Genomic DNA, 25,344 nt, shown 5'->3' on the forward strand with positions numbered 1-25,344 from the left:
TGAAGCGTGGATCCGTACGAATCTGAACGGTGGTTGCGATGGTACCACGGTACCACGGTACCACGATGCCACGACTTGCAGGACATCGTTGCTTGTCGTCGTTGGTCGTCATTGGACGTTGAGGAGAAATTCGTTGTTCCTTGGAGGTGGCTTGCCGGCTATCCGTACCGTACGACTTCGCTAATCGATGTAAGCCAATAAAAGGTAGATTAGACTTACGTGGTCTTCGCGTGGCGGAGGAAAGCCGATCGTAAAAACCGTCCTCAGTTGCGCGACGATCATTCTCGTTAAAACGACGCCTAGAACGCGACTTCGGTCCTCTTCGATTTCTTCACCGTAGTTTTCAAGAATCCTCGCCTTCGTACAATTCGATCGTTCGAAGGTAAACTTAAGCTCAGGTATGTACCCCGGAAGTGGCTAGTATCACCGCTCCTCGATAAGAAGAGGAAGCACCCTTCCTTTCTTCTTTGGAAATCGATCAATCGATCAAATAATACAATATGAAAGTAGCTATTACGAACCTCTCTCTTTCAATCGAATCTGGCATTTCTTTCTATCTTTCGTTCAAAAAAGGCCGTTTATTAAGACCTAAATATGAAATAGAAAAAGAGAGAAAGAGAGAAAGAAGTTAGAGATAAGAAGCAGAAGACTGCATAGCGAAATGATATCGAAATTTTAGCTGCTGCTATAGTTACTCGTCTGGAAGATAAAACGGTTACTGAAAAAGGATGACCACGCCGGATGATTCTGCTGTATGTTCGCCCCAGACGAAGGATATCGGAAGAAGACTAGCCGTTCCCATCATTCATACCAGAGGAACTCATTACGACATTGGTTTCGATATCGTAAGAATTCAATCGTTTTTATAATTCCAAGAGAGAAACTAGTAAATTATTTAAGAGTTTTAACGTTTGAACGTACGTGAAACGAGAAAAAAAGTGATTAGGAAACGAAATTAGCAGCAGAGTTACATAAATCAGTAAGAAGATAATTGCGATGATCGTGCTGCACGCGAAAGAAAAACAAGGCTTCCGAATAACAACAGAAAACTCTCCGATCGATTTTTATTCGAACTTGTTATTAAATATTCTACCGCATACCGTGACATACCGTGACATACCGTGACATATCGTACCGTGCCACGCATCAGGTGGGTACATCACGTGGATGTATTACCTTTGCTCGAGTTTGTAATGCAAACAGTTGTTCATACGGGTCGGTTATTGTTATCGCCAGATTGAGAGCATGTTTTACCATACGCAGTTCGTTCACCTGAAAAAAACTTTCCAACATCCGCGTGGGAATTGATTATTATCGCGCTTCTATAATATTATAATAAATATTTCCAATAGATAAAACGTGTCACGTAACTACATATATGTAGTTGCATAGGATTACGCAAGCAAGCTAGCTTCAGACAATAGTACATAAATAATAACGAAAGACCGGATTCGCGACGTTTCCGTGGCAGGTGGTAGGCGTGGGAAGAGGGGCTTTAAGATTTTACCTGATAGAAAAACATAGGCGCGTAGCGAAAAAATATCGCCGTAGTGTTGGGGATAAATTTTGAATAATTTTCTTTTAGGGACGCACGTTCTCCGGCTTGATCCAGGAGTACGTAGATACGTATCGACCGGTGAACGAAACGTATCTACCGCTTTACGAGACCGAAACGGGTAGAAAGATTTACGAAGAAACTCTTGGTTGCGTGGAAGAGCAATTCCCCGGATATCTTCGGGAAATTCGTGGAACAGCCGATGGTGCGAACGTTCCGTTCCATAAGGTATGTTTCCTATCAAACGGATAAAATCTATTACGAAAGGATAAAGTTGATGATTTCTTTCGCAGCTATTTCTTATGCATTTAGACGACATCGTACCAAACGTAGCGAACGAAGGGGTAGAGAGTAACGCGTTACCGGTTGGTTGCTCAACCATCGTGTGTAATCAGCCAGGCCAGGTAAGCGGGACAAATTTGTATGGACCAGTTAGTAGTTGTTCATAGAAGAGAGTAGCGTAACCTTTTATTTGAAAACAGGAGATTTTAGGACACAACGAGGACGCACTTGGCGAAACTTTGAATCACTGGTACTTGGTTGCTGGTCATGTGATCGAACCAGGATGCAAGGAAGAACATTTTACGTCCCTGAGTTACGCCGGATTCTTACCTGGCTATACGATGGGGTACAACCATCATGGTCTTGTTTACACTGTTAATACTCTCAGTGCTGCGAAGCTGAGATCTGGCAAAACGCGTAAGTTTTTCAAACATCTCTTCGCGTACGCTGTACGTCGCGACGTTACGAATAAAATTCTACCGCGTTTAGCCAGGTACTTTTTAACTAGAGCGCTACTGGCTGCGGAAAATTACGTTCAAGCTCAACAGATTTTGAGGAACGAAGGTTTCGGCGCGGCCGAAGGATTCTCGGTAAACATGACTTTTCTAACGCAACAAGGGGACAGAATGTTTCACAATGCCGAGATCGGTCCCTGCGACCTCGATGCCGCGCAATCGCAATTAAATATCTTAACCGTCAGTCCTGGAGAGAACACGTTCCATTGCAACAAGTCAGCGTATAATCGCAAATTATTATTTTTTCATCTTTTACTACTATTCCTAACTTTTAACTTTTAACTTTCTTTCAGATATCTTCGACTGAAAATACCCGAAGTGAAAGGTCTTATCATAGATAGCAGCGTAAGAAGAATGGATACGATTTGCAAGCATCCTCCTCCTAAATCTCGTCAAGATGTTATAAATATTCTAAGCGATCAAACGGACAACGAATATAGAGTCTATCAGGAAATTAAAAAAGATGATTACGTAAAAACTATTGCTACCGGTATGTATCTCGCTTCTTCCTTCTTCGTCATCTTTATTCTAGACGAAATTATTACAGTCTTTACAATTAAACATTGACCAATTCCTATCAATCATTAGGTATCTTTGATTGTATCGAAAGAACTTGGTCCATTTACACGGATAAACCAAACTGTACGGAACCGGTTTTAGTGATACCTTTGCAGCTATGCGACGAACCGACAATTGCTGCTGTGTAAACTTTAGCATCAAAATCAAAACTAATGTTTGCCCCACTAGTGAATTTCCTTTCATATTATCACTTATTTTTACTTAAAAAGGAACGAATTCGAAAATCTATGGAAATAATAACAAAATGTCTCCTCTTCTTCTTCTTTTTTTTCTTTTTTACTTTTATTTTTCTCTTTTTTTCTTTTCTTTTCTTTTCTTTTCTTTTCTTCCTACACTTTCGGCTTATCTTTCTTTCTTTCATTTATCACAAATAGTTTGGTAATTATTGAAAAAGGAAATAAGAAAATGATGTTAGACGTTACACTGTTAAAGAACAAAACAATATCTAAAGATTTAAATAAGAATATAGAAATAGATCGTCGTGGTCTGTTCATTTAAATATATCGGATCTTAACGACAATACGTAGGTACCACAACTTTTGGCCGTTTCTTTGATTCCATTTCTGAAAAGAATTCCTTTATATCTTCCTCTCGTACAACTTTCTTGTTTTCAGCAAATTTTTGCAAGTATTGTTTCAATCGTTCTTTCATATTATTGTATTCTGTTAAAAAAGGGATTAAAATATAGAATAAGTGGCATTCAATCGATCGGTCGAATAAACGAATCGGCATTTTAACCATTTACCTTCGATCGCCGTTAATTGTTCAACGCGACCTAAAGAGGCGAGAGCTTTCATACCCTTCTCGTACTGTGATTCTTGATTGTTAATTTTACCAGCCTCCTCGTAAGCGTGCACGCTATCCGTTGGATCGAGAAGAAACGTAACGTTTTTCTGCCGATAAAGCTGCAAGTGTAAAAACTCGTTCGAGGTAGGGATCGACGAAAAGTATCGTAAAATGAGTACCCTAAAAATCTACCTCTTTGCACGTGTCGCAAACGCACAAAACACTTCTCCAGCCTTCTGTCCAAAAACAAGTTCCCTTTGTTAACGGTTCTTTCGAAAAATTCTTCCGTGGCATCGTACATCCTTCGGGCTGCTTTTCGATTTCAATCGCTTCTTCTTTCTTCTCTTTCTCTTTCTCTTTCTCTTTCTCTGTTGTTTCAAATACTGCAAAACGATAATACATTAGGTCGCTGTTGCGAACAACGACGACACAACTATCGAGTTGCAATATTACCTGCATATTTGCTCGCATAATTCCAAAGGAAATTATTCTCTTTCATACATTTACCGCAAATCATTTCGTCGTACGCGTCGTCTGCTGGTATTCCTTTCTCACACTCTAGATGCTGGCAAAATTAATCAGAGTCAAGGAAAAACAGTTTACAGGGTTACTACCAAGCGTTACCTTAGAATGATACCAGTCTTCGCAAATTATGCACTGCAACATTTCATCGTTGACCGTGTCCTCTGGATCTGGATACGGTCTCTTACAAATACAATAGAGCCCGTCAAAGTTGTGATTGTATCTGTTCTCAGAATTAACAGGATCCTTTGACTTTGAAAGAAAAGATGAAACAACTTATACCGATAGGCTGAAAAGCTTAAAGTAAGGTACGAAGCAAGAAAGACATACAGGATCCAAATTACACTTGTTTTCAGCAAACTTTGAGTTGCCACAGTCGCATCTAAAATGCCTTTTGGTATAGAGCTCGATAAGTTCATGACCTTCGTGGCAGTGAAAAGTACAAGCAAGGCAAACTGCTGCTCTCACTGATTTTGGACAACAACTTTTACAGGCGTACAAAGCTTGCCGAGTATATCCCTAAAAAGGTCAGATAATTCAGTTACGATCGAGCGTTTAAAAGAATTACCGTTTAAAAGGGAACCTTGCTGTAAGTGCAATTCTTGTCATCGGACGCTCCTAAAACTGCACAAGCGTCTTCCTCCAACTGATTCTCCTCCCGAAGTACATCCAACATCGTAACCGAACTTTCTTCTTCAATAATTTCTTCAATGTTCTCGGACATTTTCTCCTTTAATTAACGGATCAATCTATAATTTCAATTAGTGCGATCGTGCACTGGAAATCTCGAATAAATTCCTTTCGAATTTTTCAAACTTGTTGTCTCGAGAGACGCAGAGAGTTTCTATAAAAAAATACTTATAAAGTTAGACCGACCGATAGCATTTTATGCAGATTCGTGGAATAACAAGGAATCAAAGAAAATAATTTGGTTTCGCGTCGTTTCGCGTCGTTTCGCGTCGTTTCGCGTCGTTTCGCGCGACTTGTTCCGTAAAACCGTTGCTGAACGGCAGCCAAAGGCAGCTGATGACCACCGATGACAGCGCTCAACTTGCGTCAAGCACTAGTATATTTCGCCTAACCGGGTTATTTGTGTTACGTTCATTAGTTTTTCCTTCAATTTCGATCTAACATAAGTAGTAGTAATAATTTTATCCGTAATTTTTCCACATAATATACATATACGTGCGCGTAGCTGCATGCCTCCAAAGTACAAACTCTTTTCATGTGCATGTGCATCTGCATCTGCATATACGCATATCACGAATCGACGAACACGCAATCAGAATCAATCAGGATACACAAAGAGAGAGAGAGAGAGAGAGAGAGAGAAAAAAAGCACGTGTATATCGACGTACACGTATCAGTAAAATATAAATAGAGACGAAGCTTCTCTGGTTGATGGTATCTTTAGTGATACGGAAAAGACGCGAGATGGCAGGTATGTAGGTAATAGGGAAGGATAGCTTTGCTTTTCGCGCCTTTAATTACATGGATGCCTAACCTATCTGAAATACGTAGAATTTCGCTGTTTTTTTCCGACGAAAATAGACTCGATCGACGGATAAAGTATTTCCACGATTTTCTACCAGCTAATTGAAAATTCAGTAAAATTACGTGTCATGGAGGAAGTAACTAAATGCAGATACATCGATTGTGTCGACACCCGGGAAAAGGAGCAAATACTTCACGAACTTCCCGTTTGTGATACTGGCCTTTGTGTGAGATGGTTGATCAACAGTGGTCACGTGGATCTAATTGGAAGAGATCTCGATGCTTTACGATCTATGAAATTTTTCGTCTGTAACAATCACTTCACGGAGGACTGTTATCTTAGCAAAGGTACACTGAAAGAAAATGCAGTCCCCTTTCCACATTGGAGCGCTGTTTCGAGAACATTAAAAAGCTTGAAAACACGACGAGTAAGTATTTCTCCTTTATTTATCCCTTTCTTTTTTGGTTATATTTATTGGTTATATGTAAAAGTTGAATCTTATCTAATCTAATATAATATAATATAATATAATATAATGTACACACACGCATGTAAGTAACTATGTATATACATACGGCTTGGCTTGTATCGATATCACGGAGATGAAAATAAAATGAACCAACAGTTTGCGGTTATGTTACATGATATGTAAATATAAATATGTATTTACAATTAGATTTCCGTGAAATTTCAGAAAGTTCAAGTAAACGGTCAGGAAAGTTCTATGGAGGAAGTATCGATAAATCAAGCTGCCGCTGAGAAGAATGCTCCTTCTGAATTCGACGTGGATCAGTGGTGCAGAACTTGCGCTACAAAGAAACAAAATCTTGTAAGTATGACGAGCAAGGGAAAAGGCACGGATATGAGCCTTCTATCGAAACTGAAACTTTTAATAGAAATTGACGACGAAGACGCTTTACCAACAAAGATGTGCGATGAGTGCGTTGACAAGTTGGAACAGTCTTTCAAGTTTTTTCAACAGATTTATGTCGCAGACAATACATTGCGGCATGTATTTCCGAATTCACGGTCAAACAGTATGCCCAAGAAGCCTCTTTATTCGCTTAGCGAACACATGAGAAGGGAACAAAGGGAGAAGGAGGAGAAGGAAAAGGAGAAAGAGGTAGAGCAACAAGATCGTGCTCCAAGAATTACTCGCGGTATTTTCAGGCGAGGTCGAGGGAGACCTCGTAGCCGAGGATTGGGTGGAAGAGGAAGAGGAAGGCAGAGATCTGGCCAGGTAGCAATGTCGATTCAAAGTCCAATTTCGAGTCCGATGAGTAGTAGAGGTAACAACGCGATCGTAAGGACGGTTCAACAAGAAGAAGAAGAAGAAGAAGAAAAAAATCGAAAAAACGAGTATGAAATCGAGTTGCACGAAGACGAAAGACAGGGTGACACGGTGTTTTCGTTACTCACGGACACGTGCCGTAGCGACGAGGAACTCGACTGGTCCGACGTTCTAAAAGTGATGAACCATCAAAGGTATCGAACCTCGGAGCAAGATAAATCGAAGAAATTAGAAAAAAAAACGAGGCTCGACGAGAAGATGGAAGAAAAAGTGGAGACGAAAATCGAAACAAAAGTGGAGTCGAGCGAAGCCGAAACGACTTTAAAAGTGAAAACGGAATGGTCCGAACAAGTACCGATAGAGGAGCAAAGAAAGATCAAAGTAGAAAGGGAAGAAGTAACAGAGGTATTTGTAGGGGATAAAATAAAGCCGATAATAACCGAGGAAAAGGAAGTAGTAGTAGGACGTATACGTTGCGAATTTTGCGAGAAAGAATTGAAATTTAGACGACAGTTACAGACACATTTGTTAACCGATCACTCGGAATTATCCGAACACATGTGCGTAGACTGTTTAGCCTGTTACGAAAGTGAACCGCTACTCGCAAAGCATCGTAGTTTGATCCACGTAGAACGAAGGTATCGCTGCGAACATTGTCAAGAAGAATTTCCTGAGAAACGCGTATTGAAAGAGCACATAACGACGCGACATTCTTGCGATTTGTGCGGCTTAACGACATTTACTAGTAAAGAGGATCTGTCTGAACACGTAAAAAGTCATCGCGAAGTCGTATCAACGCTTGAAACGATAACAGAACATTCAAAAGGAGTCGATAGCGAGACGATTTCATCTCCAAAGTCTGTTGGGATAAATGAAGGAGAAGGAGAAGGAGAAGAAGAGAAAAGCTCAGCGGCTACCATAATCGATACACCATCGAACATGATAGTGACGTTCGATTCAGCGTCGGACGAAAAAAATGTTAATCCTGATCCCGATCCCGTTCCCGTTCCCGTTCCCGTTCCCGATCTCAATCCGGAAACGGCATCATCGATCGATAGATTGAAAGGTAACGTGTCGGAAGATTTGCAAGGCGAGGGAGAATCAGTCGCATGTCCAGATTGTAACGAACAAATGCAGAATACGCTGGAACTGAGTATTCATCGTATGCGTCGTCACTCGGTGAATAGAAAAGATGCGAGCTGTCTTCTTTGCGATAATAAATCTTTCCGTTCGTCGGAAGAGTACGAACAACACGTGCTCGATCATTGCAAACGATTAAGAATATCGCCGCGATAAAATAAATTTCAAGTGTGGACGCATCAGAAAGATGATTTACTTGGATTCAACAATGACTTTTTACATGTATCGAGCAGGGGAAATAAGAGAAGTAACATAATAATAGGACAATTTATTGTAAAATATCGCGGTTAATCCGCCTCTCTCTCTCTCTATTTTCTCCTCGGATCGATGGATTTTCTTACTACATATATGAAAGAAGAATGGAACAACTAAATCCTGGTTTCTCCTTTATTTCGTCGTATTCGCCGTGTCTTATGTTAGCTGAAAATAAAATGTAAACATCAGAGCGTAGAAAGTAAATAGCTATTTACGTAACGCAGTCTCGAAAACAGGTGGTTGCTGCGCGTTCCTAATTGATAGAAAGGTTCGTTCGATGAGAAACCTGGCCTGGATCGACTGAATTTTCACGTTGATTCATTCTTTATTCGAGAATAATATTATGGACAAGCGCGAGTAAGCTCGTTGCTTTTTATTTACTAAATTTCCTCAATTTCCTCAATTTCCTGAATTCGATCGCAGAAAAAAAGCTTTTACAAAAAATGATTCGTTAATGAATATATACATAGATAGAGATAGAGATAGATATAGACATATACATAATAATATGTGAACGAGATACAGGTTTAAGAATAAAAACTACTGTTTCGTTCCTGACGAGATTTTGATCGATGCGCTCGACGATCGATAAAGGCAGCCAGTCGAGAAGAAGGGATCGTAGCACCGATCGGTACCTGAAACGTGTTGTTGATTTTTTGAAAAATCAAAAGTCCAACAAGTTTACTTTATCGCGTTTGGTTGTGGTGCGCTAACCTGAAACCATGCTGACGATAAGGAAATTTCAGCGGTCGTTCTGTCTTCTCCGCGTAAACGGAGTAGTTTGTCGAGCAGACGCTTAACTTGCTCTGATATTTCTTGAAAGTATTCGTCGGGAAAACAAAAGTCACACTTCAATATATTAGCGGTAGTTTCTTCAATGGAATCGTCCAAAAAGGGTGAAAGTCCACTGGAAAAGAGGAAAGAGATTCGTTTAGTAGACATAAGAAGAAGTAGAGGTATCGTTTGCGTGGTATAATTGCGTCGTTTAACCTGAGAAGCACGTAAATGAAAACTCCGGCAGCCCACATGTCCGTATAAGAGCCTGTCGGTTTACCGAGAACCGATTCCGGAGCGGCAAATTCCAAATCGGCCGGTGGACGGACCTCGTCGAGCGGTGCTGCTCTAACAGCTTCACCGAGATCAATCAACTTGACGGTATCGGTTTCGTTGTCGATCAAAACATTTTCTGGCTTCAGATCCAAATGAGCTTGTTTACGCGCATGCAACCACTGCAACGCCGATAGTAATTGCCCGGTATACTTGGCAACGATCGCTTCCGTGTACTCGTTCTTTTCACCGAGATGGCCGAACAATGTTGGACCGTTTACCCTACGTAAACGGATGCGTAAGGAATCTGGTATCAAGGGAGGAAAATAAAGAAAGTCTAAGTGTATACTGACAGTTCCAAAACTATGGTGTCGACACCCGGTTGGGGTAGATCCTCGAAGAGAGCCAACGCTTTCACGATATTATCGTGACGAGTTGCTCGAAGAAAATCGTACTCGGCACGTGTCAGCGAGACCCGTTGCCTTACTCTGGATATTTGTTTCAGGGCCACTTCTCGGACGGATCCCTTCTCCCTTGCACGGCATACTTTAGCGAATCTTCCGTTTCCTAATTCCTCCAGTTCTATGTATCTGTCGGTAAAACGTTCACTTTCCATCTTTCGATCTTTCGTCGCATTGCTTGTGAAATTGGAACGCGCAACGATCGTCGAAGATGAGTTGTTGTTACTGCTTGATTCGTCCGATCGATTACCTTCGATCGTATCGCACCAAGCGTTCGTATTGATACCTGGAAAGTTGACGGTCTGATGTATGCGAGATGATATATGTAGAGAAATAAGAAAGAGGGACATACCTACGATGCGAAGTGGAATTTTCGCCGAACAAGAGCCCGTTTCGTGTTCGACGCGACAGTGGTAAATCCCGGAGTCGGATGGCAGGCAAGGTGCAATTTCGAGACAAAGAGAATCGGACGTTCGGAAAAGTCGATATCGATCGGTTGGCTCGATATTAGATCGTTGTCCCTCCTTCCTCCACCGGACGGTTGCACGTTCGACGCGTCGTGCCTCCAGCACGAGTCGAGCCACTCCGCCGGCCGTCGCCCTGATCGAACACGGAATAGTCAAGATCGTGGGAGGACCGTTCTCTTCCGCGTGCACATCCTGCGGAAGATGGACGCTCTCTCCCTCGGAATCAATTCTTCGCGGTCGAAAAGACCATGCGCGGCTGATCGACGAATTTGGAACGAGACTGGCCGGAATCCAGAATTCCTCCATCTTGCCAACTATTCGAGACACGATCACTCCCGGACCGTCCGGCCGACAGATCTCCACTTCTTCTCCGGCTCGTAACTTGCCCCAATCCGCGGTTAATCTTACTCTGCTACCTGGAACGATCTACGCAATCTCCCGATTAACCTTCAAAATGCTTCTTCTCTCTCTTTCTTTTCTCACCCTCGTCACCACCATCATGCACCGGACTCTTTGCACCAAATACCATTTCGAACCATTTCTCTTTCTCTTTCTCTTTCTCTTTCTTTTCTCATTTATTTTATATTCTTTCTCATTCGCTACACCATTCCAACTTATCCTTTCTTCTTTGCGATCCAACCAGTAGAGCCAATAACAACACTAGCGATTCAATTTTTAATACAACACGAAGAGAGTAAATAAAAAAGAAGAAAGCGATTATCACTCGAGTAGTGACGACAGTGTCAACAAGCTCGATAAGTTAGCTCGAAATTACCTTAAGAAAAAGAAATAAAAATAGGGATATGGAAATAACAACGACGACGACGACGACGACGATGACGACGATGACGACCATAACGACGACGACGACGACGACGACGACGACGAAAAACCAACATTTGCACATTCGAATAGTTTGAAAGCATTTCGATAGCCTGTAACTTGTCATTTCAACAAGAGAAAAGTGAACACGATAAAGAGCGACTAGCTAGAGGTATCAAGAAGAGAAGGAGGAGGCTGCAATTGCAAATAGGTTTAATTACGAACAGTCAAATAGAATAAGGCGCATAGAATTAAAAGAAAAAAAGAATATATGAATAATTTCGGCATTATTGCTCACCGGGATGGAATTGTTGCGCACAGGTGATCGAGGCCGAAGGCTGCTTTTGAATCCCTCGAGAAAGTTCAATCTGCTTTTGCTAGGGCTTGGCGTTTGCAAAGAATCCTGATCCGATCGTGCACCAGTGCGAGACTGTTGCGATATCGTTGTTATCGATGTGGTTGTCGCAGCAAATGCTTTACCAGCGGCACGGATAGCTGTCATTTCGTTTCTTTCCTCCTCGCTTGTGTTGGACAGGTTCGGTGGTATCGTTGAAAGTACACCTCCTCGACACGGTGATTCCGGACTCACGCCACGACTGTATACGCCAGCAAATCATAAATGAAATTCAAACACGGCACTGTTTGCCGCGAAAATGTCGCGTTCTCTTTGGTATTTTACTACATATTACTTCAAGTTATTTTAAATCAACGCTCGCACATCGAATTTATCAATGTACTCAACATTTTATTTTATTTTCTTCTCTTCTCTTCTCTTCTTCCTATTTTAAACGATAATCGTTCGTTTGTTAATCGTTCCAAGGTTAAAAACAACTGGGTTGTAAAGAACACGTTCGAAGCGTAAATGATTAATGCAGTACCTTGTTCTTAAAAGGACAAACAAGCTGTTAGTGAACTAAAAAGTAAGTAGTGTTAAAGAGGCGAAGGAAAGGACGCATCACAATTAGAATGTTGACCAATGTACAATTTATTCTAAACAAAATGTTTACGGTTCGCGAGTGATTAGATTCACTTTGGGTCGTCGTCTTTCGTGAATACACATTTATGTACAGCATACTCTACCCCAATTCTCATTCAATTTCACGTTCTTACGAACATTATTCAAATTATTATACACCTGCGGCGTTACGTCGTTACGTCGTTAATAAATAATTTTAGGTGGGGGTGAGCCAACACGTTGGATACGCGTCGACGCTTTATTGATATTTTACATTTTACGTCTTCTCACTTGTACCATGCATATTCGGGCTTTGAACACGCCTTTTTTTTCCTGTTTCCTTTTTCCTTTTTCTTTTTCTTTTTCTTTTTCTCTTTGTCTTTCTCTTTTTTATGTACTGTCAATTTCATATCATGTTATGCGTGTTCGTACGACAAAGCAAGACCAAAGAAACAATCGAAGGCAATGAATCCCGTAACGTTAATGAAATTTCATTACCGCTACGCTCGTTATACGCGACCTTGCAATCGTTGGTTCAGCCATAACTTTACTTTATGTATGTTTCCTTTAAAATTTTCTCTTTTTCTTCCTTTTTTGTTCTCTCGCCCCCACCCCCTTCCTCTGATGCGTTCACACGCATAGAGTACATGCAAACACGCGTCCAACAAATACATTATTCACATAAACAGAAACATGCAAGAAGTACGCTCATTCGCCTTTTCGTTTACGTCCAAACAGGTTGCAAGGGAGTAGTGACGAGGATTCGATCAGTGTGAGTGAATACATCTTGTTATACCTACCCCCACCTGTACACACGTGCTCAATACATAGCCGAAAAAGAACAGTCTGTTCGATTGATGTCGCATCCCACCAAAACGCATCTGATCGGATCGGATCGGATCGGATCGGATCGGATCGGATCGAAACGGATCGCATCGCATCGCATCGCATCGCATCGCACCACATTGCAACGCAATGCAACGCAACGCTTTATTATTGCCCTGCGTTTTACCGTAATGTACCGTATCGTATCGTATCAGTGTAGTGTAGTGTAGTGCATTGCATTGCATTGCATAGCATCGAGTTCCAAAGAACCGTGGTAAACACGATTCTAGAAACGTTAAGAACTACTCCGAAGGAGGTAGGTAGCTATGTATGTATGTATGTATGTATATATAGAATATAGTAGAAGACGCTCTCGCGATAAAGCCACTCAGCAGCGATAGCGAGGTAGATTCCCGGACTGCGATGTTAAGGCAAACAAGAGGAAGCACGTCGCAATACGGTAAGAGTACTGTGCGTGTAGAGTGTGATCAAAGAATACACCGTGAGGTAAAGTAGAGGAATAGAACGAAAGGAAAGTGGAGATAAAACCGGATTTTTTTTACCATAGGAGACGACTATAGTTCTCTAGCGTTTTTGTATACAGCACTTCTGTATCTTTCTTCTTTACTCTTCTTCTTTTTCTCCTCCTTCTTTTTCTTTTATATATATATATATATATATATATATGTACATATATACGATATATATATATATATATATATAATATATGAAATATACAAAAATATGTTGAAACGAATCTTCACATGTCGAGCGTTGAAAGAGAGTCAATGTGTAATTCAATGTTTTAAATAGAATGACGCTTACAATGGATCTTTGGTAAGTTCCTTTTGGTAGGCAATAGGCGACTGTATCGCTTTGAGAAAGTCGCGTTGAGTTTGCAGGATGGCAGTGATCGTGTCCACCCAGTCCTGCTTTCGCGGCCCGTTCTCTTCGATTGCGATACAAGAAAATCCAAGGCTAGGCTTCCGAGGATCCGTCGATCGAATCACAAACTTTTCTGGGTCCTCGTAACATTCTTCCAGGCTCATCTTATTCACCTACGCGACCACCGAAAGGTACATTAACACTCTCCTCAGCCTCCTAATTTATTCCTTTCTCTTACTTAGCTTTATCAAAACATTTTTCGTCAATTACTAATTGTATTTCTAATAAATCTTTTATCCACTCCCGCGCTCACCTACTGAATAGTTGGGGCATCGACAAATCGTATGAAACGGTTATTTCTTTCCTTCCGATTCGATGGAAACTCGGAAAGAAAGAAAGAAAAAGGAAAGAAAGAAAGAAAGAAAGAAAGAAAGAAAGAAAGAAAGAAAGAAAAATAATTGGAAAAAAAGCGAAAACAAATGATTGTTGCTTTTTACCTGAATATGAGCCTTGTAAATATAGGCGGGATTTGTAAATTGCGTTTTCTTGCCAACAGCTTCGCTGAAAATAATATTTTGCTCGAAAAGGAAGACTTGCCACTCTCTTCCTTTGCTCGGTAAATTGGATAACTCTGTTACTAAAAGAGGTCCGTGTAACAACAACTTCCCTTGCGCTGTTATCTTTCCCTAAACAGTGCAACAAGAGAGAATGAAAAAATGTACTACGACGAGTGCAAGAGAGAGCAACTGGGAGCAAAAGAAAGAGAAAGGGATTCTGAAAATGAAAATGGATGGATACTCACGTCGAAGCCTTGGAGCCTGCCAACATCCATCATGTCATTGGCCGCTTTTGGAATGACACGCATCACATGAACCGCAGCTCTAAGACCTTCGATTTCGGCAACTCTTTGAGTTCGTTCGGTAAGTCTCAATGCCTCTCGAAGAAGAAGCTGGTATTTTGTGATCCTCTGAACTGGTTTTATCAAAAGATCGCACAATTGCAATCGGTGTCCGAGCTTTTGTCTCAGCTCCTATAGCAGATGTACGTATAGAAAGTGTTGGCAACAACGTATAACGTATAACGTATAACGTATAACGTATAACGTATAACGTATAAAAATGTTGATTTGCTTACCTCGAAATAAGTGTCAATATACTCGGAGACGATGTACTCGGAGACTGGTTTATTCTGACAATACACCACATACATGTGCAATTTTCTTTCGTACCGTTTGAACAATGGGCCAAGTTCTTCGGGACGTTCCAAACAACGGTCCAAAGCTTTCAGAAAGAAACTGCAGGCAAGTAATTAGTAAGGTGGAAAAAAAAAGTTAGCTGGATCGAATAATCCGTACGACGATAGTGAGAAAGATTTGAAAGAAAACTTACTCTCTGTGCCATTCGTAGATCGCCTCTATATTACCAAATACCATCTTGTCTTTTCCACCGCGCAAATCATCAGGTAACGAAATCTCACATTCAGGATCTCGCATAAACGCCATATACCCTTCGACTATTTGTTTCAAATCATTTACGTAATCCTTTTCCGTCTCCACCAACTCTCGAATAACAAACTGTCGTTTCGCAAGAGCCGTACTTTCCGGATCGTGTTCGTCTGGATTCGTATGCGCCGGACTGCTCGTTGTCGCGATTGAGCTTGGACTCGTAATGCTAGCGATACTCATCGTTGTTGGTAAAGAGTCTTCTTCCTCGCGAGTATCTTCACCGCCGCTCCCGACGTTCGACGAACTTTTACCACTAGGCGTTCTCATAAGGCTCTGTCTCTCTAGATTTTCCGTGTGTTGTTCCTATCATCAAGATCGATGCATCAGTCATATCTGAATGTATTTTAAATATAAAACTTACCATTCTCTCCTTTACGATCTGCTCGATTTCAGCCAAGTCGGCTGTCGTAGCACCGTCAAGAATTTTCGTCGACCGCTCGGACGTCTGCGGAAAGAAAAAGAAAGCCGACTTAATAGCCGAGGTGAAGAAAATAAAATAAAATAAAATAAAAGAAAGGAGAAGATGCGATGCGATGCTTACTCGAGATTTTCCGCCAGTTTCCGTTGAAATCGTAGAGTTGGAGGATCCGTTAGAAGTCCCTACGAGTATCGGTTCGGTAATGGGCTTCATCGGCGGAGGAAGTTCCAATTCGTCTTCGGCATCGTCTGCTCCATTTTGTTCCGAGTAAGTCAACGTCTCCGCGTCATCGGGCTCCGTCGTATCTTCTTCCAACTCGGCTTCCGATCGTTCGATCTCTCCTTCTTCCTCTTCTGTTTCCGCTTCGATCGTCGTTCGCACAAGTTCGGTGGTGTCGAGATCCACGTCTGTTACCGAACCGGATACTCGCATAGACGCAGCTGCAGACGTTAAGGTCGATATAGAGACAGAGGAGGCTCTGGATGCTCGAGTTTGATCAGCTCCACTCGGCAATTTAAATCGCTTTTCGGAAACGTTTTTCTTCAAAGAGGAACGATCGGTAGCCGTCGACGTCAACGGTGGCGGCGGCGGCGGCGGCGATGGCGGTGTCGGTGTTGCGATCGTGGTAGTGGTTGCAGTGGTGACCGTTGCGGGAATAGAAATGCCAGCCGATCCCGGCGTTGCTGTAATCGTAGTACCACTCGATTTCTCAACTTTACCTTGGCTAAGTTTGCGTAACGGCGGGGGTAGCCACTTTCTCCTATAAACGAAAGCAATTTTTCTTTCTATATACCGTTGAAATCTTGTTGAAAAGAAATTTTCAATTTTGTCTTTCCATATCCGTTCACTTACCCACTGAAGCCGCGCCTCTTGTTTCCTGGAGAGCTTGTATTCGTACCGGTGCTTCCATCACTCGCGATAACATTTTCTGTAAGTAAATAATCGAACGATTATGAATTCATACGTTTAAATACGAAATTAATTACAACCTCACACACGCACACAATAACGAGCGAAGTAAAAAATATAAAAATGAGGATTCGGTCGAACGAAAACGCGTGAAATGGAGATAAAAATTGAAAAGGTAATTTAGAGGTGTAATGAAAGCAAACAATTAGCATCTTCGAAGAAAGGTTAACGACCATCGCGAGTCGTAAAGCGACTTTGGCACGCTCGATGCGTCAACCGTGTTCTATCGGCGCATCACCTGGAGATGCAACCGGTCAAGGACACGATTATCCCGGTACATCGTATCGATCCGATCCGCCAGCGTCGGAGTACGCGTACAATAGGCTACCACCGTCAAAAAAGGTTAGCCTCTCTTTTAAGCGTTGTACAAAAACCACGCACCTCTCATTTTTACTTGCTTTTCGTTACGTGTCAACAGTTTCATTTTGAAAAGGAAATAAAAACTACCAACCTGCTTCGTCCGGCAGTAGAGGTGCAACTACATTCTGAACATTGTGAACTGTATATCCGGTGGACGGTACGCCGGTGATCACCGACGAAGACGAAGAGGATGAGCACGAAGACGAGCCTCCGGTTCCTATCGTGGCCGAGGATACCACGGCCGTTACGATTCCGCTCGGCGAGGTACTTTGAATCTGATTACTAGATAGCTGTTGTTGTTGTTGTTGTTGTTGTTGTTGCTGTTGCTGTTGCTGTTGCTGTTGTTGGGCCGGAGCTTTTCTAGATGGCGAAGTCTTATTGGAAACAGGCGGTGGTTGTTTAAGCGCACTAGTAGGTACCAATCCCTCTGGTGGGGGATCAACTTGTCCGGGTGCAACGAGCAGACGCACATGGGTCCATTCGGCTGTGTTTACGCCGCTTATGTTACTTCCATTTTCCAATACTTCGACCTGCTGACCCTTTGTTACCGTCAACTCTCTGGAACCTGGTGCCGCCAAGTGATCCGCGATAACCCAAGTCACTTCGGCTACGCCAGTCTGAAACAATTGACGAGTTTTACTGCATCCCGTACGATCGTTATCGTAACCGTTATCTATTGCTAGGTTACCATTGAGATCGGTAATTTGTATTTCACAACGATCGTCAAAGTGCAAATGATTTGCGGTCAGATGTAAGTAAGAAGCGAGAGCAGAGAATCGGAGGGTAGGTAGATCGACGGAATAGAGCAGGTCGATTGTCTTTGACTTTTCGGACCGCTGGAGCGTTTAATAGATTATTCTAGCTCCAGTGATTTCAATTTTATCGAAATAGCCTGCCTTCAACAAAGGCACACATTGACACCTGTTTCTTTCTTCCGAAAATATAGTATATAATAGCAAACGTTGCGAACTTGGGCGCTCTTCTTCGTACGTTTCTCCTCCTTTCGCCTCTTATCGTGCTCGAATATTTACCTTTATCGTTCTCATTGCTTACCATGATTCACTTAAATCTCGAAAACGTCGAAAGATAGATAATACACTCGATGCGAATATTATACTATTGGTAAAATTCGATTAAAACTTTCCTTTCCAGTTCATTTTAATCGAGAATGGAAAAAGACAAGTACACGATAAAAAGGCAGCAGGAGGTTACGCTAGGATTTTGAAAGGGTCAATTGGATCGATACAAAGATAAAGCTGATAACGAGGTAAACGCGATATATGAAGAAGCAAAGGGTTTATTAATGACCCGTATAAGATAGGAATTTCGACTATGAACAGAGCACGATTACGGTTCTAGATTTAAGCCAGAGCAGAGAAGCCGACCGCTCTTGCGTCGCATTCCACCGACGAAAATAGCCTTTTTTCACGTGCCAAAATTTACCGATTCTCTTTGAATCGTCTCGATGGTTTCTACATACCCTGTAAGAGAGTGAAAATCATTGTTGGAAGAAAAAAATCATGTTACACCGCGCCGCCGCATCGGATCGGAAGAGAACGGAACGGAACGGAACGGAACGGAACGGAACGGAACGGAACGGAACGAAACGAAACGAAACGCGACGCACCAATTCGATCGAGCGAGTATGTAGGCGAGATTCGAGACTTCTTTGACACCATGGATGCAAAGTTATGCAATAAGTAGCGTGTTTTTAAGCACGCAAACGTTTCACCGGTACGTACACACGCAGCGTCTTGCGTCCTGCGTCGTTTCCGCGCACGCTCGCGCGTTTATATCCGAATCTAACCATAGATTCGAACGTACCGGACAAACTCGGCAACAAGCCAATCTCAACTTGGCCTGAAATCGCGATTCCTTTCGATTTGCTTTTATAGCAGATCACTATTTTCAATAAACGTACGGAAAACTAGAAGGGTGCACTTTAGCGTGCATCTGTCGAAACACTCAGAATCGAGTTATTAAAAAAGGAAGGAGGGATGAGGAGAAAGGGGGAAGGGAAAAAAGTATTAAAAAAGTGACAAATGTATGAGAGCGTGTTACTTCTTTACGCGAAAAATAAACAGGAAAGACAAGGAGGAGGAGGAAGAGAAACGATTATTACGGATGTGGTTACCGTGTGCAGACATAAATGTGTATGCGTGCGGACGCGCACCACCAACTCTACCTACCGACCGCGGACGTTTCCTTCTACGTCGTCTAATTTTACTTTGAACGCAGAAACTTTTTAAGTTTATACGAATTCCTAAAATCAAATTTCTTTCAGTAAACGTAATGGCAACCCAACCCGTAAACTCAACAACAACGAGGATAAAAAGTGGCTGCTACTCTAAATTCTTCTCCCTTACGATCAGTTGTTCTAACCCCGCGACGAGAATTGATGAATTACGGAAAAAAGTGGAACGAGCTTGGGCACGAATACGAGTACCTGGGAAAGGGAGGGTTGACGGTGCAAGCGTCGAGCCTGAAAAGAGCTCGGGGTGTCGATGGTATGCTGCCTAGAGAGGGCTGCGTGTGGCTGAGCTACGGAACTCTGACGGAACCAAGGTAACGAGATCTTCCTGCGGGCTTTCTGAACGATCGTTGCAGGTTTTCCTGCCGGTGACGTCATGTCAGTTTAATCTGCTGCTTTTCGATTCACGTGCGCGAACGCGATAACCACCAGATGGAAGAAACGAGAAACGCGATGAAATATGTGGTCAAACGTACGACCGACATGCTTTCTTCGATGCGGTTATTCGCGTTTCTCCACAGGTCGGAAAGACTCGTCCATCGAACGGATCCATTCGACCCAAGTGTCGCGTTCGTACTGATCCCGTTACCTATCGCCCCTGATACCCTCCCGTCGCCGCCGCCACCGCCGCCACCGCCGCTGCTGCTGCATATCCTATGCGCCCTCGCGTACTCTTTTTCATTTGTTCGTCAACTCTCCCGTGAACGCGCCGTCGCCATCACTGCCGACATCGTTACCGCAGTCGCAACGCGCTTGCTCGTTTCAACGTTTTCTCGCTTTTCGATTATTCTCGAACCCCACCCAAAGATGCCACGCTCATTACACGATACGTAAACCGCAATCTCTCTACTTCCGCTAACGAGAGTCATAAACGTTACCTGAGTTAGCTTACCTTATCAGAGTCTGTGGTATTGGTCGATCCAAACGATGCCAAAGAATTCCTATCTAAATTTTCAACACTGTCGTCCAGGGAAGCACATTCCTCGAGATCCCTACTGGAACGTTGACTGGAACTCTTCTTGGCAGGACTTTTTGGCATGCTCAAACTGAAGTACGTTTCCTGAATAACCTCGCGTAAACGTTTCACCCACAATTGTTTAGCGTCCATCGAATTAGCGCGTAGAACGACCCGTGTATCGCTGGTAGGTGCACGACCGGTCCAAACGGCGAATTTGCACTCGTCCCCTTCGATGTGCTCGGTCACTCCCAATTCAGAAGTCATCAGACGACTTTTATAAATATACTTAACCTATCGTGACGAACGAAACAACTTTTATATCCGCGTTCAACTTTATTTCATGCTATTGCTTTCGGTTCGTGGATAAAGATCGGATTACCTACCTTTCCTGCTGAATCTTTAACCTCTTTGCTAAACAGTAGATGAAACTCGAATAGAAATATGTGACGATCTCTCCCTTTTCTAATCAACTGCTTAGGATCCCAAACTGTAAAAGAGTCCTGCAATACTACGTCGCCTAACGTATCTATTCTCACGTCGCAACCTTCCAGCATGCTCAAATGTAAGGCATCGTTCGCCTTCTTAGGCACGTTCAACATTACTTCTAAGCCATCCTTTATCTCGCCCTGTCCCTCTTGGCAGCAAGCCTGAATCGTATATGAGAAAAAAAAGAAAAAACGATGAAACCGGAACGGTAAATAAAACATACACGTACAACTGTCGCTTAAAGATTTATCGATGTTATTCCAGCAGACAGTACCAGAAAGACAGGCAGGCAGGCAGGCAGACAGGCAAACAGTCAGACAGACAGACAAACGAAAGAGATATACGAAAGGGCCGATACACAATCATTTCGTTCGATTACATACCTGAAGGTCTTTCAGCAATAACTGATATTTCGTAATTCTTTGAACAGGTTTAATTAGATACGCAGCAATCGGATGTTCGACTCGATGTTTTCTTTGCAACTCTTCGAACCAAGTTCCACCATGAGTAACCAAGAACTGATTACTTTCTGGTTTGTTCTTGCAGTACATTACGTACATGTCGAATTTCGGTGCCTGATGGGTTATAAAATGAAATATTTGGGTCGAATCAAACGTTATGGAAGCTTGGCATCTATTAGTATATTTACCCAAGTTACGAAACAATGTCCAACGTCTTCTGGCATAGTTTCGTATTTTTCCAGTTCGCGAAGAAATATGTTACTATGAAATTGATGGATCTCTTCCATGTTACTAAAAATGATCGATTCTCGACCTTGCAATCCAGACGGAATGTTTCCTTTGCCGGATCGCGTTTCTTCCAAAAAGCAGCGAATACACGTCTCCAAATCTTTCACGTAAGTTCGTTCCGTTTGTAGTAGTTCAGCCATGATGAATCTGTAACGAAAAAGCCTCTTCTTCTTTATGGAATACCTTAAAAAAGAAAAAAAAGGGGGGGGGAAAAAAAAAAACAAAGACATACTCTTTACGTCGAGCCGATCTCCGCTTCTCCTCGTTTAATTCCTTCAGATCTTTCCCTTTAATCTTCTCTTCGAGCAACGGATCCGAATTTCGATCGATCGACAGATCCTTCTGTCCGTCGTCCGATTGAATTCCTAGATCATCCTCTATTTGAGTTTTATAATAATCCATACGCGAGCTAAAACATTTGTATCGCTGATCCACCTCGGCAACGGACTGCTTAATCGCCGCTGCATGAGCGTGTCCTTTCTCCACTAAATTGTCGGCAAGTTGAATCAACAGTTTTACCCTTTCTCTCGTTTCCTGAAGAGAAACACGATCGAGGATGATCGATCATCGGTCACTGACCGTGCGGCAGACGTATCCTATAAGATAGCAAAACGAAAAAAAGGCTTACCTTTGCAGCGCCTTTGAATTCGTTATGTTCCCGCAACAATTGCTCATTTTCGATCCGATTTTTGCCAACGTTAGTGTGCGTGGCTAAATATAATTCGCCTGTTTCTCGAATCCACTCTAAAGCCTGCTTAGCGCTACGTTCGAATAGAACGTACTGATGACATTGATCCAAACGCTTTTTACGTTGCGTCCAATATTCGAGTACTCGATTTTCTTTACTTAGCAACTCTTCCAAAATACCTGAAACCCAAAGCATCCAGATATTATGGACAGTGCGATTCTGAAAATTTCTTTCAAACGAACGTTAGTCACCCCGTGTATTTTCCGTATTCTACGAACGAAACTACTAACGCGTGAATTCTCGATAAAGAGAAGAGAAGAGAAGAAAAGAAAAAACGAGGAAAAGACAGGAGAAAGAGAAAAGTATAAAAAGTAAGTTTTACAGTCGAGTCGAGTCGAGTCGAGTCGAGTCGATCAGTTTTTATCACATAAGTGAGATAAATGTGATATGTACATGTATATGTATATGCATTATACGTAGAAATAAAACAACACGAGTAACTAACTTTTAACTTTGTTCTCAGAACCAGCGCTATTCGCCTGGTAACTGTAAAACTGAAGACTGCGGTTCGTATACTTGAGGAATGTTTCCGCAGTTCGTCGTACCAACGTGCACGCTTTTAAAAATGCTTCCTTCTGTTCTTGATGTTTGCCAACGAGCGTCGGTACTTGTCCAGCTTTATCGCCAGAAGCGCACCAATCCTCATCACGTTTGTACTCCCGTTCGAGACTATCCAGCACGGAACGTACTTGTTCGGCCGTCTTGTAAAAATTAATACTAGCAGTTACTAATTTATGCCTCTCCTCCGCGCAGGTAACTAGCTGTTGCCATCTCTTCGTTACATCCTCGGCTACTTCCCTTATACTTTTCGGATCATAGTGATTCGCGCTGACCAACGCGTCCGCTCTGTGTTTCACCTGTGTTTACCAACAATTTACACTGGTATGTATAATCACCTTTTTTAACCTAGAAGCTAGTATGTAATATCTCGTTCGTTACTGATTTACCTGAACGGCTGAAGTATGAGTCTTTTCTATAGCGACTTGAAACTGTTCGTGTTCCAAACGAAGTTGTTCGGCGTCTTGAAGATTTTCTGGAACTCGCAGAGATGCCAACAGCATCGCCTCTCCGTTACGTATCCAACTAGCTACGTGAGTAGCATCGGTCTGCAGCTGAACCAATTGAGAAGCCTGTTCTAATCGAACTCTTCTCATCTCTGCCAAATCCTCGGCGTCCATTTCCCTTTCGTTTAAAAACTCTAAAAGTACTTGCACCCTAGCTGCAGCACTGTGCTGTCCATCCGCCATTATGCAAACACCAGCTTGTTCCAATACCTACGCGATAACATGTATGCGTTAAGATGAACGCGTCAATTTCATCAGAACAATACGTATATGATAAGAATATCGATCCTATTGGTTTAGCCTATTTTTCATTAGTTCCTCATTCTTACCTGAGCGAGTTCTTGACCTTGTTGTAGAACCTGGAAAGCAGTGTTTTGCATATGAGCAACACCATCGTTATGTACACGTAGCAGTTGTTCGGGAGAACCCTCTCTAGGTGGACCTTGCAATTCTTGAGCCCACATTTCTAACTGGCCGCTCGCTTCCAATGCGTCCCTCTCGAATACGCGTAGCCGTAAGCAGAGTTCCAATCTCAGTTTTCGGGTAGCCCATAATTCTTCCAACTCCTGCCTCAAACCAGCTAACCTATCGAGCGCAGCTTCTACCGCTGCGATCTGAAAATATCGCTCCGTTCGTTTACGCAATCTTACAAATGACAAATCTGACAAATTCAAGTAGAGAAGTGACTGACAGAACCAGTGGTATCGGGAGCATCGGTAGATTCTCTCAGTTCTCGCAGCAACGCTTCGCCTTGAACGATAGTCGACGCACAAGCTTCCAAACAGGAGGCTCGATGTTGCGCGCACTGTTCCAACAATCTTTCCGCTGTTTCCAAATTTTCTGCAACTTCATCCTGTTGCAATTCTTGTCGTAACTCGTCTACCCAACCGCTCAACTATCAAACATAAACATAAATCTCGACGTTTTCCCATCAAATTCTACGTCCTCTCATTTCTTCTCTTTCTCCTTTCAGTTACCTCTTTTTCATGCGTATAAAAAACAACAGCCAAATCTAATCTTCGACGTCGTTGTTCGACTCTTGCCGCAAAACTACTGACGTGAGCTTCCAATTCTTGTGCAACTGCATATATTTCGTCGGCCGCGCATTCCCCAGTGTGAGCTAACTCTTGAGCAGCGGTAAGTAGTTTGGTGGCGTTCGTATAAGTATTCTGCAGAAGATCGATAAATTGATCAACTAACGATACTACCACACCACCATCATCACTACTAACGATAAGATAATTACCTGTGCAACGTTTTCAAAATGTTCGTGACTTTTCTGATATACTCGTGCTTTTTGAAGATTACGACCTACACCCGTATTCTTACGAATGAAAACTTCACCGTGGTTGGTTAACCAATCTAAAACTTGCTTCACATCCTCTTGAAACAATCTGTAAATAATTATAATATATAAAAATCGTATTAAATTTTATGTATACGGCAAAATATATTTATTTACCTTAATGCAAGTCGTTGATGTAATTTCACTTTCCGGGCATGCCAACGAGCTTCCAACGCTCTGTGATGACCCAAAATTTGATGGATCACTGCCAACACGTGCGACGCACCCTCGCTATAATCCGCCGCTGGATTTCCGCTCATGCCGGTATGTCCATCGATTCCGCCGTGTCCATCTTGACTCTGAAGAAATTCATTACCATATATCCACTTGATTATTTTCAAATTCTTTTTTTTTTTTTTCCGCTTTCTCTTTAAAGCAATCTAAACATCTACTCGATTAGCTACACGTGCATCGTTATCGTTATCGTTATCATCGTCATTATTAATACTTATAATAAAGAAAAAGCCAAAGTATTCCGCCGTCGAATCAGGCTGAACAGATCGAACCAAAATACAAGCACGCGTTACGTTTTTAAATAAAATACAATACATTCAAGAGATACGCAGACACAAAATTGATCGTGAAGAAAAACAATGCAAAAAGCGAACGA

At 42.3% G+C, this 25,344-nt stretch overlaps 4 protein-coding genes and 1 long non-coding RNA gene across 19 annotated transcripts in view; 3 read left to right on the plus strand and 2 right to left on the minus strand.

The window, feature by feature from the left end:
• Positions 1-197: 197 nt before the first annotated feature.
• tan (C45 family peptidase tan) lies at positions 198-3,373 on the plus strand. The gene is made up of 8 exons (XM_034319320.2): positions 198-398; positions 680-845; positions 1,586-1,783; positions 1,849-1,959; positions 2,038-2,254; positions 2,327-2,567; positions 2,646-2,842; positions 2,941-3,373. The coding sequence occupies exons 2-8, from the start codon at positions 729-731 to the stop codon at positions 3,057-3,059; spliced, it is 1,200 nt and encodes a 399-aa protein (XP_034175211.2). The 5' UTR covers positions 198-398; positions 680-728; the 3' UTR covers positions 3,060-3,373.
• Positions 3,291-6,092, minus strand: LOC117601952 (putative E3 ubiquitin-protein ligase UBR7). Of its 2 annotated transcripts, XM_034319336.2 has the most exons (8): positions 5,955-6,092; positions 4,823-5,083; positions 4,570-4,758; positions 4,342-4,491; positions 4,171-4,282; positions 3,910-4,100; positions 3,677-3,836; positions 3,291-3,593 (listed from the first exon to the last, which is right to left on the minus strand). In XM_034319336.2, the coding sequence occupies exons 2-8, from the start codon at positions 4,961-4,963 to the stop codon at positions 3,442-3,444; spliced, it is 1,095 nt and encodes a 364-aa protein (XP_034175227.1). In that variant the 5' UTR covers positions 4,964-5,083; positions 5,955-6,092; the 3' UTR covers positions 3,291-3,441. The 2 variants fall into 2 exon arrangements, with proteins under 2 accessions (XP_034175227.1, XP_034175221.1); XM_034319330.2 differs by lacking the exon at positions 5,955-6,092 and having other exon boundaries at positions 4,823-5,548.
• On the plus strand, positions 5,634-9,659 carry LOC117601816 (uncharacterized). Its single transcript, XM_034319011.2, has 2 exons — positions 5,634-6,161; positions 6,429-9,659. Exons 1-2 carry the CDS (start codon positions 5,862-5,864, stop codon positions 8,319-8,321), a joined length of 2,193 nt encoding a protein of 730 aa, XP_034174902.2. The 5' UTR covers positions 5,634-5,861; the 3' UTR covers positions 8,322-9,659.
• The window catches only part of trio (trio Rho guanine nucleotide exchange factor), a 19,959-nt gene continuing 3,419 nt past the window's right edge, over positions 8,805-25,344 (minus strand). For 6 of the 12 annotated variants that reach the window (XM_076690073.1, XM_076690078.1, XM_076690076.1 and 3 more), the window contains 27 exons: positions 24,852-25,033; positions 24,636-24,783; positions 24,367-24,558; positions 24,081-24,284; positions 23,719-24,003; positions 23,273-23,599; positions 22,771-23,182; positions 22,206-22,444; positions 21,810-22,111; positions 21,478-21,724; positions 21,212-21,403; positions 20,726-20,989; positions 20,277-20,633; positions 17,225-17,750; positions 16,657-16,732; positions 15,928-16,564; positions 15,748-15,831; positions 15,271-15,689; positions 15,017-15,176; positions 14,685-14,912; positions 14,380-14,568; positions 13,823-14,055; positions 11,516-11,813; positions 9,821-10,821; positions 9,411-9,749; positions 9,135-9,327; positions 8,805-9,055 (listed from right to left, as the gene is read on the minus strand). In XM_076690073.1, the coding sequence (XP_076546188.1) occupies positions 8,948-9,055; positions 9,135-9,327; positions 9,411-9,749; positions 9,821-10,821; positions 11,516-11,813; positions 13,823-14,055; positions 14,380-14,568; positions 14,685-14,912; positions 15,017-15,176; positions 15,271-15,689; positions 15,748-15,831; positions 15,928-16,564; positions 16,657-16,732; positions 17,225-17,750; positions 20,277-20,633; positions 20,726-20,989; positions 21,212-21,403; positions 21,478-21,724; positions 21,810-22,111; positions 22,206-22,444; positions 22,771-23,182; positions 23,273-23,599; positions 23,719-24,003; positions 24,081-24,284; positions 24,367-24,558; positions 24,636-24,783; positions 24,852-25,033 (7,842 nt within the window). In that variant the 3' untranslated portion in view covers positions 8,805-8,947. Of the gene's footprint in view, positions 9,056-9,134; positions 9,328-9,410; positions 9,750-9,820; positions 11,413-11,515; positions 11,814-13,822; positions 14,056-14,379; positions 14,569-14,684; positions 14,913-15,016; positions 15,177-15,270; positions 15,690-15,747; positions 15,832-15,927; positions 16,565-16,656; positions 16,733-17,224; positions 17,751-20,276; positions 20,634-20,725; positions 20,990-21,211; positions 21,404-21,477; positions 21,725-21,809; positions 22,112-22,205; positions 22,445-22,770; positions 23,183-23,272; positions 23,600-23,718; positions 24,004-24,080; positions 24,285-24,366; positions 24,559-24,635; positions 24,784-24,851; positions 25,034-25,344 lie in introns of those variants that run through there. The other 6 variants (XM_034318731.2, XM_034318696.2, XM_076690077.1 and 3 more) reach the window with 5 other exon arrangements.
• LOC143305660 (uncharacterized) lies at positions 17,747-25,093 on the plus strand. 3 transcript variants are annotated; one of them, XR_013062731.1, is made up of 4 exons: positions 17,747-17,916; positions 18,286-18,400; positions 18,493-22,636; positions 22,789-25,093. It is a non-coding gene; the product is annotated as an uncharacterized LOC143305660 (long non-coding RNA). The 3 variants fall into 3 exon arrangements; XR_013062730.1 differs by having other exon boundaries at positions 17,747-18,400; XR_013062729.1 differs by having other exon boundaries at positions 18,286-22,636.

Source organism: Osmia lignaria, chromosome 9, assembly GCF_051020975.1.
Source record: "Osmia lignaria lignaria isolate PbOS001 chromosome 9, iyOsmLign1, whole genome shotgun sequence".
NCBI lineage: Eukaryota > Metazoa > Arthropoda > Insecta > Hymenoptera > Megachilidae > Osmia > Osmia lignaria.